Raw genomic sequence first — 14,929 nt, 5'->3', positions numbered from 1 at the left:
CATATTTTATAAAAGAAAAACTTAATAATACATAACAGTTAAAGATTATTTATTTTACCTGAAAAAAATATATTTAAAAAAACGAAAATAAGCTAATGTTGAGATTCAATCGCACTACGATAAAAATATATATTAAATAAATCAAAATAAGTTGGAGTTGAGACTAACAATAAAAATATATTTAGAAAACAAAAATAAATAAAAATATGTGTAGGAAGTAAAAATATATTTAAAAAATAAAAACAATGAAAATATATTTAAAAAATAAAAAATAAAACGTGTAAAAGGACGAATCAAACTCAAGACGTCGATGTGAGGCACAATGGGCAAAGCATTTTTCTTAATTCATTAGCATACTATATTACATTTAATATAAATGTGGATCAACAATTAGAATTTTTCTTCTCTCTTATATTAGTAGACAAAAATTTGGCGGGCATTAAACAACTTTCTACGTGGCACGAGAAGAAAGGTTACTAAGGTTCGAGGCATAGCACATTGTTGCACCAAAACCAAAAAATTGATACTTTTTAAGGATTCCCATATTAATTAAAAAGAGATAAAAGTTTATAATATCCCATCATTACTAATTGTTTTTGGATAGAACCACGTGAATATTAATAACTAACTCACCACCATTCTGACAAATACTTTGAAGTATTATAGAGATTCTTTCCTGGTCCTAAAATAAAAAGTTAAAAAGTACGTTTAGATATTTTTTAGATTTCATCTTGGCTTATAATTTAGGGACAAAGGTAGGAATGGCTAAAATAAATAAGACGTTTTAAAAAATGATTAAATACATCAGATATTGCATAAATGGCTAAGTCACATTTTTTTTAAAATATTGAATAAATATTTTAGACCAGTATACCCCTTAACAAAAATTAGGTATATATGCTAAATTTTAAGAATTTATTTGATAGAACGAATAAGAAGGGAATCAACCTGTATCTAATAAAATAATTGACAAATCAAATTTAAACCCCTTAAAATTGATATTCTATCTTTTGAAACCAGATTATGAAAATAGATTTTAAAATTATAAAAAAATTGTTAAGGTAGATTTTGAAATTTATAGATTTAAAATCTAAAATTCGTAAACAAGGAGGGTAATTATTTCTAGTAAAATTTATGAAAACTTAGGATCCTAACTGTTTGAAGAAGGTTGGATTTAGAAAGTTGAATTTTGGGGTTTTTTGTAGCAACCCCTCCTTTTTGCCCCACATATTCATCTCTCCCCCAACTTACATCTTCACGTGTAGTCCTCCACCGTCCCACTCTGGCGTCGGTCAATCATGTTTCGGTCAGTTGCCTCCTTCTGATACCGATCAGTTTCGTCCCATTCCAGTCAGTTTCTCCTCATTTCGTTCAGCTGCCGTCGGTGTATGACTCGTTGACCAATTCTGCTCCGCATGCCGCTATCCAACATTCCGCACACCGTCGTTGTTGAGATCTATCCCACATCGACCGACAGTCCACTGGTGAGTTGCCTCTTCAATAACTTAGTATTTTGTTTTGATTATGTAACTTTGAATGATGGAAAATGAAGAAAGGAAATGTTTAAAAGCTTGTTTTTGCCTTCCTGTAATTTAGGGAGAAATATATCTACACGTAATCCAACTACTTTATATAGTATATACATTTTATTATTTTTTCAATTAGTACATACATGTATTGACCTCCTAATTTTGATATTTCTTCAATTAGTATATACATGTATTTACCTCTTAATTTTGATAATGAGTTGCATTGTGATATAGATATATTGACATCCTAATTTTGATATATACATATACTAACCTCTTAATTTTGATAATTGAGTTGCATTCTAATTTTGATAATTGAGTTGCATTTTGTATATATATATATATATATATATATATATATTTGACATCCTAATTTTGATAATTATTGAATTGGTAATGACCTTCTAATTTTCGTAATTAAGTTATATAGTGATATATACACGTATTTCTAAATTTAATAATTCACCCTATAATTTTGATAATTGGATTGCATGATGATATGTGTTTGCCTTCAAAGTTTAAGCTTAAATTTCCCTACAACTTAGCCCAACACCGTGGGTTAATATTAAATTCTTTTGATAATAAATTATTAGTCATCAATATGCAGAAGATTAGATATTTCGTTGGAGAAAAAAAAAGAGAAATTTATAATTCTTCCACCCAATTTCTAATATTCTCCTAAATTTCCCAAGTATTATGCAAGTAAATATAAATGATTAGCGAATTCTTCTATAAATTTACGAGCCCCGTAGAGCAAGGTGTTGAGATCAGAGTAGCAAGATACATTAATTAAATTCCGGTTTTCGGGTGCCTCGTGATTCCTAATTTCCTAAGCCTCAGCGCTATGGCCACCGCCGCATCGACGGTGGGCCACTACCTTGGGCGGCGGCTGGTTGAAATCGGCGTCGGCGATATCTTTTCCGTTCCGGGAGATTTCAATCTCCTGCTGCTCGATTATTTCGTGGCGGAACAGGGGTTGAATCTCGTCGGCTGCTGCAGCGAGCTCAACGCTGGGTACGCGGCGGACGGCTACGCCAGGCGGCGCGGCGTGGGAGCCTGCGCCGTGACGTTCACGGTGGGCGGGCTGAGCCTGATCAACGCCGTCGCCGGAGCTTACTCGGAGGATGTTCCGGTGGTGTGCATTGTGGGTGGGCCCAACTCCAACGATTACTGGAGTAAAAAGATTCTCCACCATACCATTGGGTTGCCCGATATCGGTCAGGAACTACGCTGCTTTCGAAATGTCACGTGTCATCAGGTACTGCTAAAACCCCAACTATTCTTCTGTAACAGACCATAGGGGTGATAAAAAAAAAGCACTTCAATTATTCAAGTAAAACTAGTCTATTTCAACTTATTATTTATTTTTAAATAATTTATTGACGGGATCTCATTTTTGCATCCGATATAGTAGTCATGTCTACTATAAATCATTGTTAGATCTTTTTTTAACGTGAGATCCTTAACATCAGAGAAGATGTTACTGATGTTACTGTCGAAATTTTAATCGAAAAATTCCATATTCCATGATCTCGGAGAGTGCCTTGTTGTTCTAGGTCACTAACATACCTCATAAAACTATATATAGATATATTTTATTTTTATCGCATTCAATAGTTCTATACGGATTATTTATTTTCCAATAACTTTTTAAATTTCTACCATATTAATATTAATATATTTTTTTGTTATATAATATTTTAAATGAGGGACGAAAATAATCCGAATTCACCCAAATCCAAACATTATTTCATTGTTTGGTTAGGTTGAATTTGTTGTTTAACAAAGGTCATTTAAGTTCGATAGATGTGCAATTCGAATAATTTGGTTAGATCTAAAAAGCACTTCAACCCAACCCAATCCATAAAACATCCCTAATTGACAACACTTATCTATACACCACTAAGTAAGAACCCTAACTCGGTTTCCCAGTGTTCAATCTTTATAGTGGAGCGAGCATCTATCTTGTTGATGACCACCATTAAAAAATCGACCCCGATCGACTTCTTCATTTTTGTAAAAAATGTGAAGAATAAAAAACAACAAATCTCTCCATTTGTGTTCTCTTAAAAGTGGCTTATGGCACTCAGTATTATTTACCGTCTGGTGATGGGAAATTGAAGGATCAAACTAACCCTCTCCGACTTTTTATCCACTAGATTTTTTAGTCACTAGGAATGAGTGTGTAAGCAAGTATATATTTGTCCTAAAAATATAATTGGATTCAAAAATGACCAATACTTGAATTGATTTTGATTTGGTTTGTGTGTTTGTTGTGGTGTGTAGGCCATTATTGATAATCTTGAAGAGGCACAGTGGGAGATAGACAGAGCAATTTGCAAGTGTTTGGAAAAAAGGAAGCCAGTTTACATTAGCATTTGCTGCGATCTGGTGGCCATTCCTCATCCCTCTTTCTCAATCCATCCACTCATCCCACTCTCTCCCTCTACCAAGTAATACTTCAATTTCTACTCTTTTTAAACCTCAATCAAGATTACAAAATCAATTTCATGTTTACATTAAATAAAACCATACAACTAAAAAATGTATATATGCTGATTGAAATGTTTACTTAATTCATTTTGATTATTAAAATATATTAAATTAAATTAACATAATTAATTATTCTATTGTAGTAATTAATTTATTGATTAAAAATATATTTAACTCATCTTTGTTGATAAAGATGTGTTAAATTAATGCAATTTAATATTTACTGAGATGAATAATATATTTAATTGATATATTTTAATTAGTTAAGAGTTTATTTTTCAATAACTGTAATTAATTGTTGAATTAAAATTATTAATTATGGATTATATAATCAATTAATTTATATTTATTTCTTTGAATTAATTTTGGTTAATTCATTAATTAATGTATCATAATTATATAACACTTTAAGGAACAATTCTATTGAAAAAAATACATATATCATCTATTCCGTACAAAAATTTCATTTACATGCACAAATCACAATCAAATACCATTTGATTCTCAAACGTCTTCTTCTCATGTATGTGTTATCCACAGGTATCTTTTAAAGTCTTAAATCAGACATTCCCTTAACTAAAAAGACCCGAACTTTGCTGACTTACTATTTTGTGCCCTTTTAGGTTTTAAGGGATAATGCATGTACTTTTAAACTCATTTTTTTATATAAGAAAAATATCATCCTAATTTAATTTAATTCTACGTACTTATAATTATTTTTGGCAACGGTATATTATTATAAATAGTCCTTGCATTAAATAACTCAAATAAAAGTTAAAACACCCAACGAAACTCCATACTCCATGGTCTATTTAACTATATCATGGCACGTGTTGTAACGTTATATAGTTTAGGAATATAAGCATATTAATATGTGTCTACCTCCTATTATTATAATAATTTTAAAAATATTCTAACAATTTCTTGTAAAAATATCAACATTTTTATTTTATTATTATTTAAATACAGCATAAGATTAATTTTTTTTCCTCTTTTCTTTTTAATTTAGACCGTACTATTTAAAAAAAATCAAACTTTCAACTAAATATTTATTTTATGATAGCTACGTGGGTGAACTAATTTCTCAGGCCAAGTAACAAGATGGGTTTAGAGGTGGCTGTGGAGAAGGCCGCTCAGCTATTAAATAACGCCGTAAAACCTGTGCTGGTCGGCGGGAAGAAGCTGCGAGCCGCCGGAGCCGAGGCGGCGTTCGTGGAGCTCGCCGACGCATGTGGCTACGCCGTCGCCCTTACGCCGTCGGCGAAAGGCCTGTTTCCGGAGAACCACCCTCATTTCATCGGCACTTACTGGGGAGCCGTCAGCTCCGCCTTCTGCGGCGAGACGGTGGAAATCGCCGACGCCTCGCTCTTCGCCGGCCCCAATTTCAATGACGTCGAAACCGTCGCCTTCTCGCTCGCCTACAAAAAGAACAAGGCCATTATTGTAGAGCCCAATCGCGTCGTGTTTCCTAATGGGCCCTCTTTTGGGCCCATATTGATGAAGGACTTCCTTTGGGCTTTGGCCAAGCGACTAAAGCCCAACCCAACTGCTTATGAGAATTATCGTCGGGTTTATATTCCGGAGTCGGGTCCCCTCCAGTCGAAGCCGGGCGAGGCCTTGCGGGCCAACGTTCTTTTCCAACATATCCAGAAAATGTTGACCGGTAACATGACTGTGATTTCTGAGACAGGCGACTCTTGGTTTCAGTGTCAAAAACTTAAATTACCACAATCATGCGGGTAAAAAAAATCAGTTTTCTTTTTAAATTTACTAACCATTTTCTTTATTTAAACTCAAGAACTTAAAAAATCTATTTACAATATGAAATAATATTGAACAAAAATGTAGGTACGAGGTGCAATTACAATATGCATCTATTGGATGGTCTCTAGGTGCAACTCTCGGGTATGCACAAGCTGCACTCGACGAGCGAGTGGTTCTTTGCATTGGTGATGGGAGCTTTCAGGTCTAAGCTTATTTCATTTTGAAATTCTTACTTTAATTTTTGATCTTTAAACTTTTAGTAGCAAAAACAATTTTGTGTGCAGATGAGTCCACAAGATGTGTCAACGATGTTAAGGTTGGGGCAAAGAAACATAATATTTTTGATAAATAATGGTGGATACACCATTGAAGTAGAGCTTCATGATGGCCCTTATAATATCATCAAGAATTGGGACTACACTGCGTTCGTACACGCCATGCGTAATCATGATGGAAAGTGTTGGACTGCCAAAGTAAAATCTCAATACCATTTTTGCAAAAGATGTCTTCATTCTCTAATGAATTTTTATCTTTTATCTTGAGAAGCCAGAAAAATGTTCCAATACAACAAATTTCTTTGGTGTCATCCAAGTTCAAATCATATCGACCGTATTTTACTAGTTTTCTCAATGTTAAATGAATAAGTCAATCGAGAGAGAAGTATCATCAAAATTATTTAGTTTTCATTTTTCAACCTAAATTTATAATAAAATTTTAATGATTTGGCTTACAGGTTCAAACAGAAGAAGAGTTAATGATAGCAATTGAGACAGCAATTGAAGATCAAAAAGACAGCTTATGCTTCATAGAGGCTATTGTTCATAGAGATGATACAAGTAAAGAATTACTTGGATTTGGAAACAGGATTCTTGCTGCCAACAGTCATTCTCCCAAACTTTTATGAAGAAGAGAAATCATTTAAAAATTTTGTTGAATTTTGGATTTCAATAATGTGCAACACTATTTAAAAATTTTTAGTCAAGTGCCATAGTCAAGTGCCATGAATCATATTTATCAACTAAACATACTCTAAAATGTGTCAAATCAAATAATGTTGGTACAAATTGAAGCTATAATAGAGTTTTAACGTCAATTACAGAATCAAGATAGATTTTATTTATCGAATAGCATGCAGTGTGAGTCGTTCTCTCCCAAAAATTTACAAATTTCTTTTGGTAAGTCAATATGGGAGAGTCAAAATTGATAAAGCTTACCCAATTTATGGGAAAAAAATTATTTTTTCCAAATATAACGTTAGATGTAATTCTCATAAACATTCCAATTAAGTAATATTGAAAACTAAACTATAATAAAGTCATTAGGTATAATATTAGTTTACGTTTAGTATAAATACTAAAAATGTCGTTAATAAATCTAAAAATTATGACTTTATATATAAATAATTTTGAGATTAATTTGTCCAAAACAAATATAAAAAAATTATCTATATAAATATAATAAAATTTGAAATATTTAGTAGAAGTTTTTAATAAAATTAAATATCATTTGATATAAATAGCTAGAAGGAAAAACAAAGCTAAAACTAATAGAGTTGTGAAGTACGAAGTTGTGTAAGTTGAATTTTGTTGACTGATTTTTCACTAGAATTTTAACGTTGTCTATACCATTAGGTTAATCACGTCAGTTCTAAAATTGAGATTTAATTTAAATTATTTTATAAATTTTATTCAAGTAGCTATTTTAATTAGACAGATGTGTAATAATAAAAACATTATGTTAAGAATATTAGAATCTAAAATATTTTTCATACAAAAACTTCAAGAATCAAAATCAAATGGTTGAAAAGCTACCAAATAAATCAAATAAAAATAATTATTAATTAATTTGATATAATTTAAAAATAAAATTAATTTGTGTGTATTTCTAATTTTAAATAAAATATCAACATTTTATCAAACTTGCTGTTCAAAACATTGATAACGTCATTTAACTAAAATTTAAATTTTAAAAATTAAAAACATGCATAAAAATTTAAAATAATAAACTAATTTTAAGATTAATTATAAAAATCATATTAAGAATAATAATCCATAAAAAAGATAAAAATCAATGGACATATAATTAAAAAGAAAAATAGAAATTTACCTCTCACCAATATTTGAGATTGCTACACAATAATTACTGTATATAGTTCAACTCTATTCAATTTAGAAACAAAAATATAAAAAATCGAGAGAGAAGTATAGATTATATATAGATATATATGACTCAGGAAAGGAGTGAAAAAAAAGTCATTTTGTGGCTATAGAAAATAAAATAGTGACAAAACTTAAAAAAGGAAAAAAAGTGGCATAAAATTTTAGAGATTTCAAGACTTTTAATATTCAGAATTTAAATATAATTAAGTATTATAATTATTGAAGTAATTTATGTAAGTTAAAAATACAATAATATTATATTTTATAATTATCTCATAATATTTTAAATTAAATAACCAATCCTACTTATGATTTTATTTTTATCTAAATAATTAACACATTCATAATATCAATAAAATTCATAATATCTAAAAAAAATTTGGATAGACAAATAATAATAAATATTCAAAATATGAAAATTTTAAAGAGAGAAAAATAGATTTTGTAGAGAGAAATTTAGAAAGAAATAAATTTTAGAGTGAGAAATAAATTTTCTAGAGATAAATATAAGAAAAAAAAGTGGAGTATTAGAAGAAAAATCAGATTTTGAAAAAGAGAAATATGTTTTTGAAAACTAGTTTTTTTTTTTTTTGAAATTTACATAGAATTTCAAAACCAAAAACAAAAAATTGGATTAATTATCGAACAACCTGTTTTTAAAAAACTAAAAACAAAAAAAAAACAAAAAAAAATGGTTATCAAACGGGCCAATAACAATTGAAAATAGAAAAAAACAAGTATGAAATTTAAAAAATATAGAATTAAAAAGAAAATCATTAATGATATTTGACTCCAATAATCTAAAAAAATGATATTGAAAAACTTAAAACTATCCATATATATATAGTAAAATGTGAGAAAATGAAAATTACATATATTTAAAATTTTGAGAAGGACGAAAAGTCCTTAATAAAAAGTTTTTTTTTTATTTAGTCTTAATAAGTTATTACTATTTAATAGAGTGGGTGTTGAGGGATATTTAAGTGGGTGTTAATTATAAGGATGTTGAAAAGTTTTTTTTTTTTCTATTTTTGGGTGTTAGGTGTACAAAGTCGGTAGATGAGTTTTTATTAATTTTTTTTAATTAATAAAAGGATAGTTTAGGTATTATACAAAAAAAAATCAAGATTAAATTTGTCTAAAAAGAAAATTCTTCCCCACGTTAAATCATACATGCTAATTATAAAACATAGTTTTAATAAAAAATCATACATGCTAATTATGATTAGATTAAATCATACATGCTACAGATTTAATAGAAAATTGATCACATGTCGTCTAGAGACCAAGACATTTAAAACAACATTATTTTTTAAATTAGTTTTGATTTAGAATATTTTAAAACATAGTTTTATTTTTAATAATATATATATAAAAAAATCTCTTGTTCTTCGGAGTTTAAGTGGGTACTAATTATAAGGATGTTAAAAGAGAAAAGAGAAACAATTTTACCAATTTTCTTCTGAATTTTGTTAAGTTTTTAGAGTCCAAGAAACTTAAATAAACAAAAATAGCCGCAAGAAAGAAGAAAAAAAGAAGAACATAAATGCAAGAAAAAAAAAGAGATATATTTCTTTTCCTTATTTCCAATTTTTACAATTTTACTTCATTGTTTTTTTGTTTTTTTAAAAAAAATTTTACTTCATTGTTAACTTCATATATAGTTTACGTTTGACTTTTATAATCTTGTCAATAAACCAAGGTAATTAGTTGATGGCTATATGTGTAATTAACACCATTATGTCAAATTCCTCAAAAAAAAAAAAAATCATTCTGTTAAAAATTAATTACCACAAATAATCTAGCGCAAGTGTCACTAGCTGGCGTAAATGGCCAAAGAGAGTACACAAATTCATTAACTGGCCCAGTTGAATTAATGGTTAGGAACTTATTATTAATTTTGCAAAGTCAAATAATAAATTACTAATGTAAACAGAACTTAGTAAATGTGTTATAAAACAACTTAAGTTAAGCTTGGATAAAACTTAACTTCTTTGAAATTCAACGTTATTTCCTCCACAATGCAAATACTACGTATATAAGATTATAATTCTAAAGTTTATAAACGCAATTAAAATTTTGAGTATAAAGATTAAATAAATATGATCATAAAATTTTAATGGACTGAATTTCGAGTCTAACCTTAATTACATTTTTGCACGCATATATGAAAATACTTAATGGTTATTATTATTTTTTTAACATAATCCCAGAGTAGCGGGGATTTGAAGGATTAAATGTGAAAGAGTTTTTATATTTAGAGTTTATTTAAGTATTTTAAGGGGAAGTTTTTCTTTTTAGTACTTAACGTGGGAAGTGAGGGAGGTTTCCTTCCTTGCTTGCGTTGGTGCAAAGGAGAGCTAAGAGTTATTTAAAAAATAGCCCAACTAAATTAATGATCATTTAAAATTCATTACGGCTCATAACTATTTTATTTTTAGCTTTTTACTTTTAAAATCTAAACTCATAAATACTACATTCATTCGCTTACAAATTTAAATATAATTTATTAGATAATACACCAATTAATTGTTTATTGAACTTAAAAAGAGATAAATAAAACAAAAAATATTACTTCCACCTATATATATATTTGGATAAAATACACTTTTAGTCCCTGAGTTTGAGGGTATGTGTCTATTTAGTTTCTAAGTTTCGAAAAGTGATAGTTTGGTCCCTGAAATTAATTTGACCGTCAATTGACTAAATAACAAATAATTTCTTACTAGGAATGTTGACATGGCAAATTATATAAATATTATATATATTTTTTTGGTGATTAGATGATGAGTTGGCATCTTCATCTTTCTTCCTTTTTATTTTTTTCTCTCTTCTTCCTCCTTCCCTCTTATTAGGAATTGTCATGTATCTTTTCCATTAGTTAACGGTCCCTTCTTGAAACTGGGATTAATAGACACATATCCTCAAATTCAGGAACTAAAAGTGTATTTTACCCTATATATTTTTATAATTCGACCCTAATTTAAGGATACTTCAATGGGTTAAAGATATATCCTCTCGATAAAAAATGTTGGAGTTTAGAATCACTACCTTTTCAACTAAAACAAAAATTTAAAACCGAAAAAAACAATGTCACACAAGAGAATGCCTAATAAATGTACTAAATAAACATTGAAGTTACAATATTATTAACAACATTGACTTATTAAATCCAAAGATAGTTATGAGATTATACGGAATAAATGTAGGTACGAGTTGCAATTACAATATGCATCTATTGGATGGTCTCTAGGTACAACTCTCGGATATGCACCAACTGCATCGGAGGGGCGAGTGGTTCTTTGCATTAGTGACGGGAGCTTTCAGGTCAAGCTTATTCTATTTTGAATTTCTTATTTTATTCTTTTGATCTTTAAACTTTTAATAGTAACAAACTTTTTATTGTACGGATGGGTCCACTAGATGTGTCAACGATGTTAAGGATGGAGTAAAGAAACATAATATTTTTTTTTTATAAACAATGGTGCACCATTAAAGTAGAGCTTCACGACGATACTTATAATATCGTCAAGAATTGGAGTACACTGCGCTCATACACGCCATGCGCAATCATGATGGAAAATGGGTTGGACTGCCAAGGTAAAACATAAGTACCATTTTTGCAAAACATGTCTTCGTTATTCGATGAATTTTTATCTTGAAAAGCTAAAAAAAATGTTTTAAGTACAATAAATTTATTTGGTGGTCGTCCAAGTTCAAGCCATAGTGACCATTTGTTTAATTATTTTATTAGTTTCTCAATGTCAAATGCATAAGTCAATGATGATAAACAAGCGATTTAGTTTTCATTTTTCAACATAAATTTTCAATAAAAATTTTTAAGATTTGGCTTACAGGTTCAAACAAAGGAAAAATTGGTGATAGCAATTGAGACAACAATTGAAGATCTAAAGGATTGTTTATACTTCGTAGAGGTTATTGTTCATAGAGATGATACAAGTAAAGAATTACTTGGATTTGGAAACAGGATTCTTGCTGCCAACAGTCATTCTCCCAAACTTTTAGGAAGAAGAGAAATCATTTAAAAATTTTGTTGAATTTTGGATTTCAATAATGTGTAACATTTAATTTCAATTTTCAGTCAAGTGGTATATGAAATATGTTTGAACCATATTGAAATTGTTGTGGAGTTTTAAAGGTCAATTGCTGATCAAGATAGACTTCCATTTATCATGCAATGTGAGCAATTGTCCCCCAAAAATTTGCAAATTTCCTTTGGTAAGTCAACATGGGAGAGAAAGCATATTGCTCCTTTCAATAATTGTAATAAGTTTTTAAAAACTAATTAAATCAAACCAATTATATTAGGCATTTTATAAAGGGTGAGTTTGGTAATAAAAGTAGACTACTTCAAAAAGTATAATTAAACATATGGCAATTTTAGCTTCCCAACTATTCATTTGATTTGTCTTTTTTAAAGAAAAAATTTATTGGTTTGATTTTGGTCATAATCAACCTATTAAAATCTTAGAAGTTTGTTAAAAGTCTAACCAATTTGAGAGTGAGAATTAGATGCCAATAACAAAATCGATCAATAGACACTAAAACAACTTATTTTCACGATTTTTTTAAAGTTATATGAATCGATTCATGCTATAAATTAGAATGTGACGAAAGTTATTTTCATTTATGCTAAAAGAATGGTTAAAAAAATGGAGTGATTTCTATTTTAAAGTCTTACATTATTTATGAAAATTTATGGCAACCATACACAATTTTGAAATAATGTAGGAACCAAACAAACTTGGTTGAAAACTCATGACCAAAAGGGTATTTTTTTTCTCAAAATAATATATGTTTTTTCCATATCTAGTGTCAAAAAAAAATGTATGGTTTCAAAATCTATTTAAAATGGTTGAAATTATTATGAAGGCTTTATTATTAACTTCATATATGGTTTACGTTTGACTTTTTGAAAATTTTGTCAATAAATCAAGGTAATTAGGTAATGCCCATATGTGAAAGTGTAATTAATACCATCGTGTCAAAATAAAATAATAATAATAATAATAAACCTCATTGTGTCAAAAATTAATTTGGTCCAAGAGGGAGCACACAACTTATTGATGGTAGAAATTATTATTATTATTATATTTTTTTTTGGGAAGGAACCTATTATTAATTTAATAAGTCAAATAACATCATGTAATAAATGTTATAAAAAAAATATAGTTAAGTAGAATAAAATATAGTTGCATTCTTTGAAGTTGAAGGTCACTTCACCCACATTTTGTTGTACTAAAATAATTATACGTCATATAATTTAGTTAGCAGTCTTAAAGACATATGCTACATAACATCACAATTCCAAAGTTTATGAATGCAATTAAAATTTCTAGAGTTTAAAAATTTAATAAACATGTCCATCAAAATTTAACCTTAATTATATTTTTGCATATCCATGGAAATACTTAATTACTATTATTTTTTAAAATCTTTTGGTAGTACTATTTTTTCACTCATTATTTAGTCTAAGACATATGTCAATTATCTTTGAGCTAAGCTTATCTGGATCCATATGAACTCTTAAGTAGTGATTAAAATGAAAGTGGGAGGTTTTTCTTTTCCGTACTTAACGTGGTGAAGTTTTTTTTTTTTCTGTTTAAAATTTGAAGTACTAAATATGAGGGAGGTTTTTTTTTTTTTTTCCTTTTAATAAACGTGAGGGGAAGGTTTGTTTGCTTAAAACATATCGGTTAAATAATAAAATTAAATGTTACTCTTACATACGTTGGTGCAAGAGAGAGCTAGGAGTTGTTATTATTATTATTATTATTATTATTATTATTATTATTATTATTATTATTATTTTGAGAGAACTCAGTTATTTAAAAATTAGCTCAACTTTCCCTAAAAAAAATATAGAAAAAAAAAATTAGCTCAACTAAATTAATGATCATTAATTTAATTTCTCTCCAGCTCGTCTCATGTCATTTCAAAATTATGCCCGATAATTATTCTGTTTTTAGTTTTATATTTTAAAAATTAAGATTATAAATAAAATAAAAAGTAGATTATTGTATTACTATATTTTTTATTTTATTTTGAAACAAGCGTCTATTACCATCTCAAATATTAATGGTTCATTAAACGTGTCAACATAAGCACAGTTCTAATTAATACCTACTCTTTTCTTTGAGGTCAGAAGTTTAAATTATCGTACTCCCAATTAATTGTACTAAGAAAAATTATTCACTATTAAATAAAACAAAAAAAATATATATTACTTTCAACTCTGTTTTTTATTTGTCACTTTTTAGAAATGTTTTCAAAATTAAGAAAATATTTAAAACTTGTTTTTATTTTTAAATTTTGATTTTGAATTCAAATACGACCGTAAAAAAACATGCCAAATAAATCGAGATAAAAATAGGTATAATTTTTGTTAGTACAACAGGTGGGGTGGGAGATTGAACTCAGAACCTTTTGATTAGAGATATATGTCAATTAACACGTACTTAGGTTAGAAAATGGAAAAACAAAAATAAAATTGTTATAATATTATCATTTAAATATTGATGTTATCACTTATCGGTACAATACGTCATATCAAAAATGCAAAATCCAAATACACAGCTGAGTTAAAAAAAAAAAAAAAGAAAACACCTTTTCATTAACAAGCAAGAATCTATCTTTTCTTTATTTTTAATAAATAAATTAAGGAAAAATTAGGGATCAGCCTATTTAATACAACAAATCGTGAGGTATGGAGACTTAAACCTCGAAACTAAGCTCATGTTTGGCCAACAATTTTAATTCTAATAAGTAATATTAATTAGATCCAAATCTTAAATTATTCAAATATCGAACTAACACTTACATAAAACTAACAAATGATGATCCAATTTGTAACCAGATACAAGCACATTTAAATTTTTCTATGATTTCAGGATCTCTATGTGGTATCGGTTCATTCATGTACCCCTCCTCTTTATTTGGACATCACATCCCCACCAACTTTCA

The 14,929-nt window shown here is 28.5% G+C and overlaps 1 protein-coding gene across 1 annotated transcript; it reads left to right on the top strand.

The window, feature by feature from the left end:
* The first annotated feature begins 2,289 nt into the window (after positions 1 to 2,289).
* On the top strand, positions 2,290 to 6,776 carry LOC111013816 (pyruvate decarboxylase 1-like). The gene is made up of 6 exons (XM_022288332.2): positions 2,290 to 2,787; positions 3,816 to 3,982; positions 5,111 to 5,761; positions 5,871 to 5,988; positions 6,071 to 6,259; positions 6,520 to 6,776. Exons 1-6 carry the CDS (start codon positions 2,374 to 2,376, stop codon positions 6,688 to 6,690), a joined length of 1,710 nt encoding a protein of 569 aa, XP_022144024.1. The 5' UTR covers positions 2,290 to 2,373; the 3' UTR covers positions 6,691 to 6,776.
* The last annotated feature ends 8,153 nt before the right edge of the window (positions 6,777 to 14,929 follow it).

Source organism: Momordica charantia (genome assembly GCF_013281855.1).
Source record: "Momordica charantia cultivar OHB3-1 chromosome 1 unlocalized genomic scaffold, Mcharantia_2.0 BLBB01000001.1, whole genome shotgun sequence".
NCBI lineage: Eukaryota > Viridiplantae > Streptophyta > Magnoliopsida > Cucurbitales > Cucurbitaceae > Momordica > Momordica charantia.
Note: the sequence above shows the minus strand (reverse complement) of the source record. Positions and strands in the feature narration are given on the sequence as shown.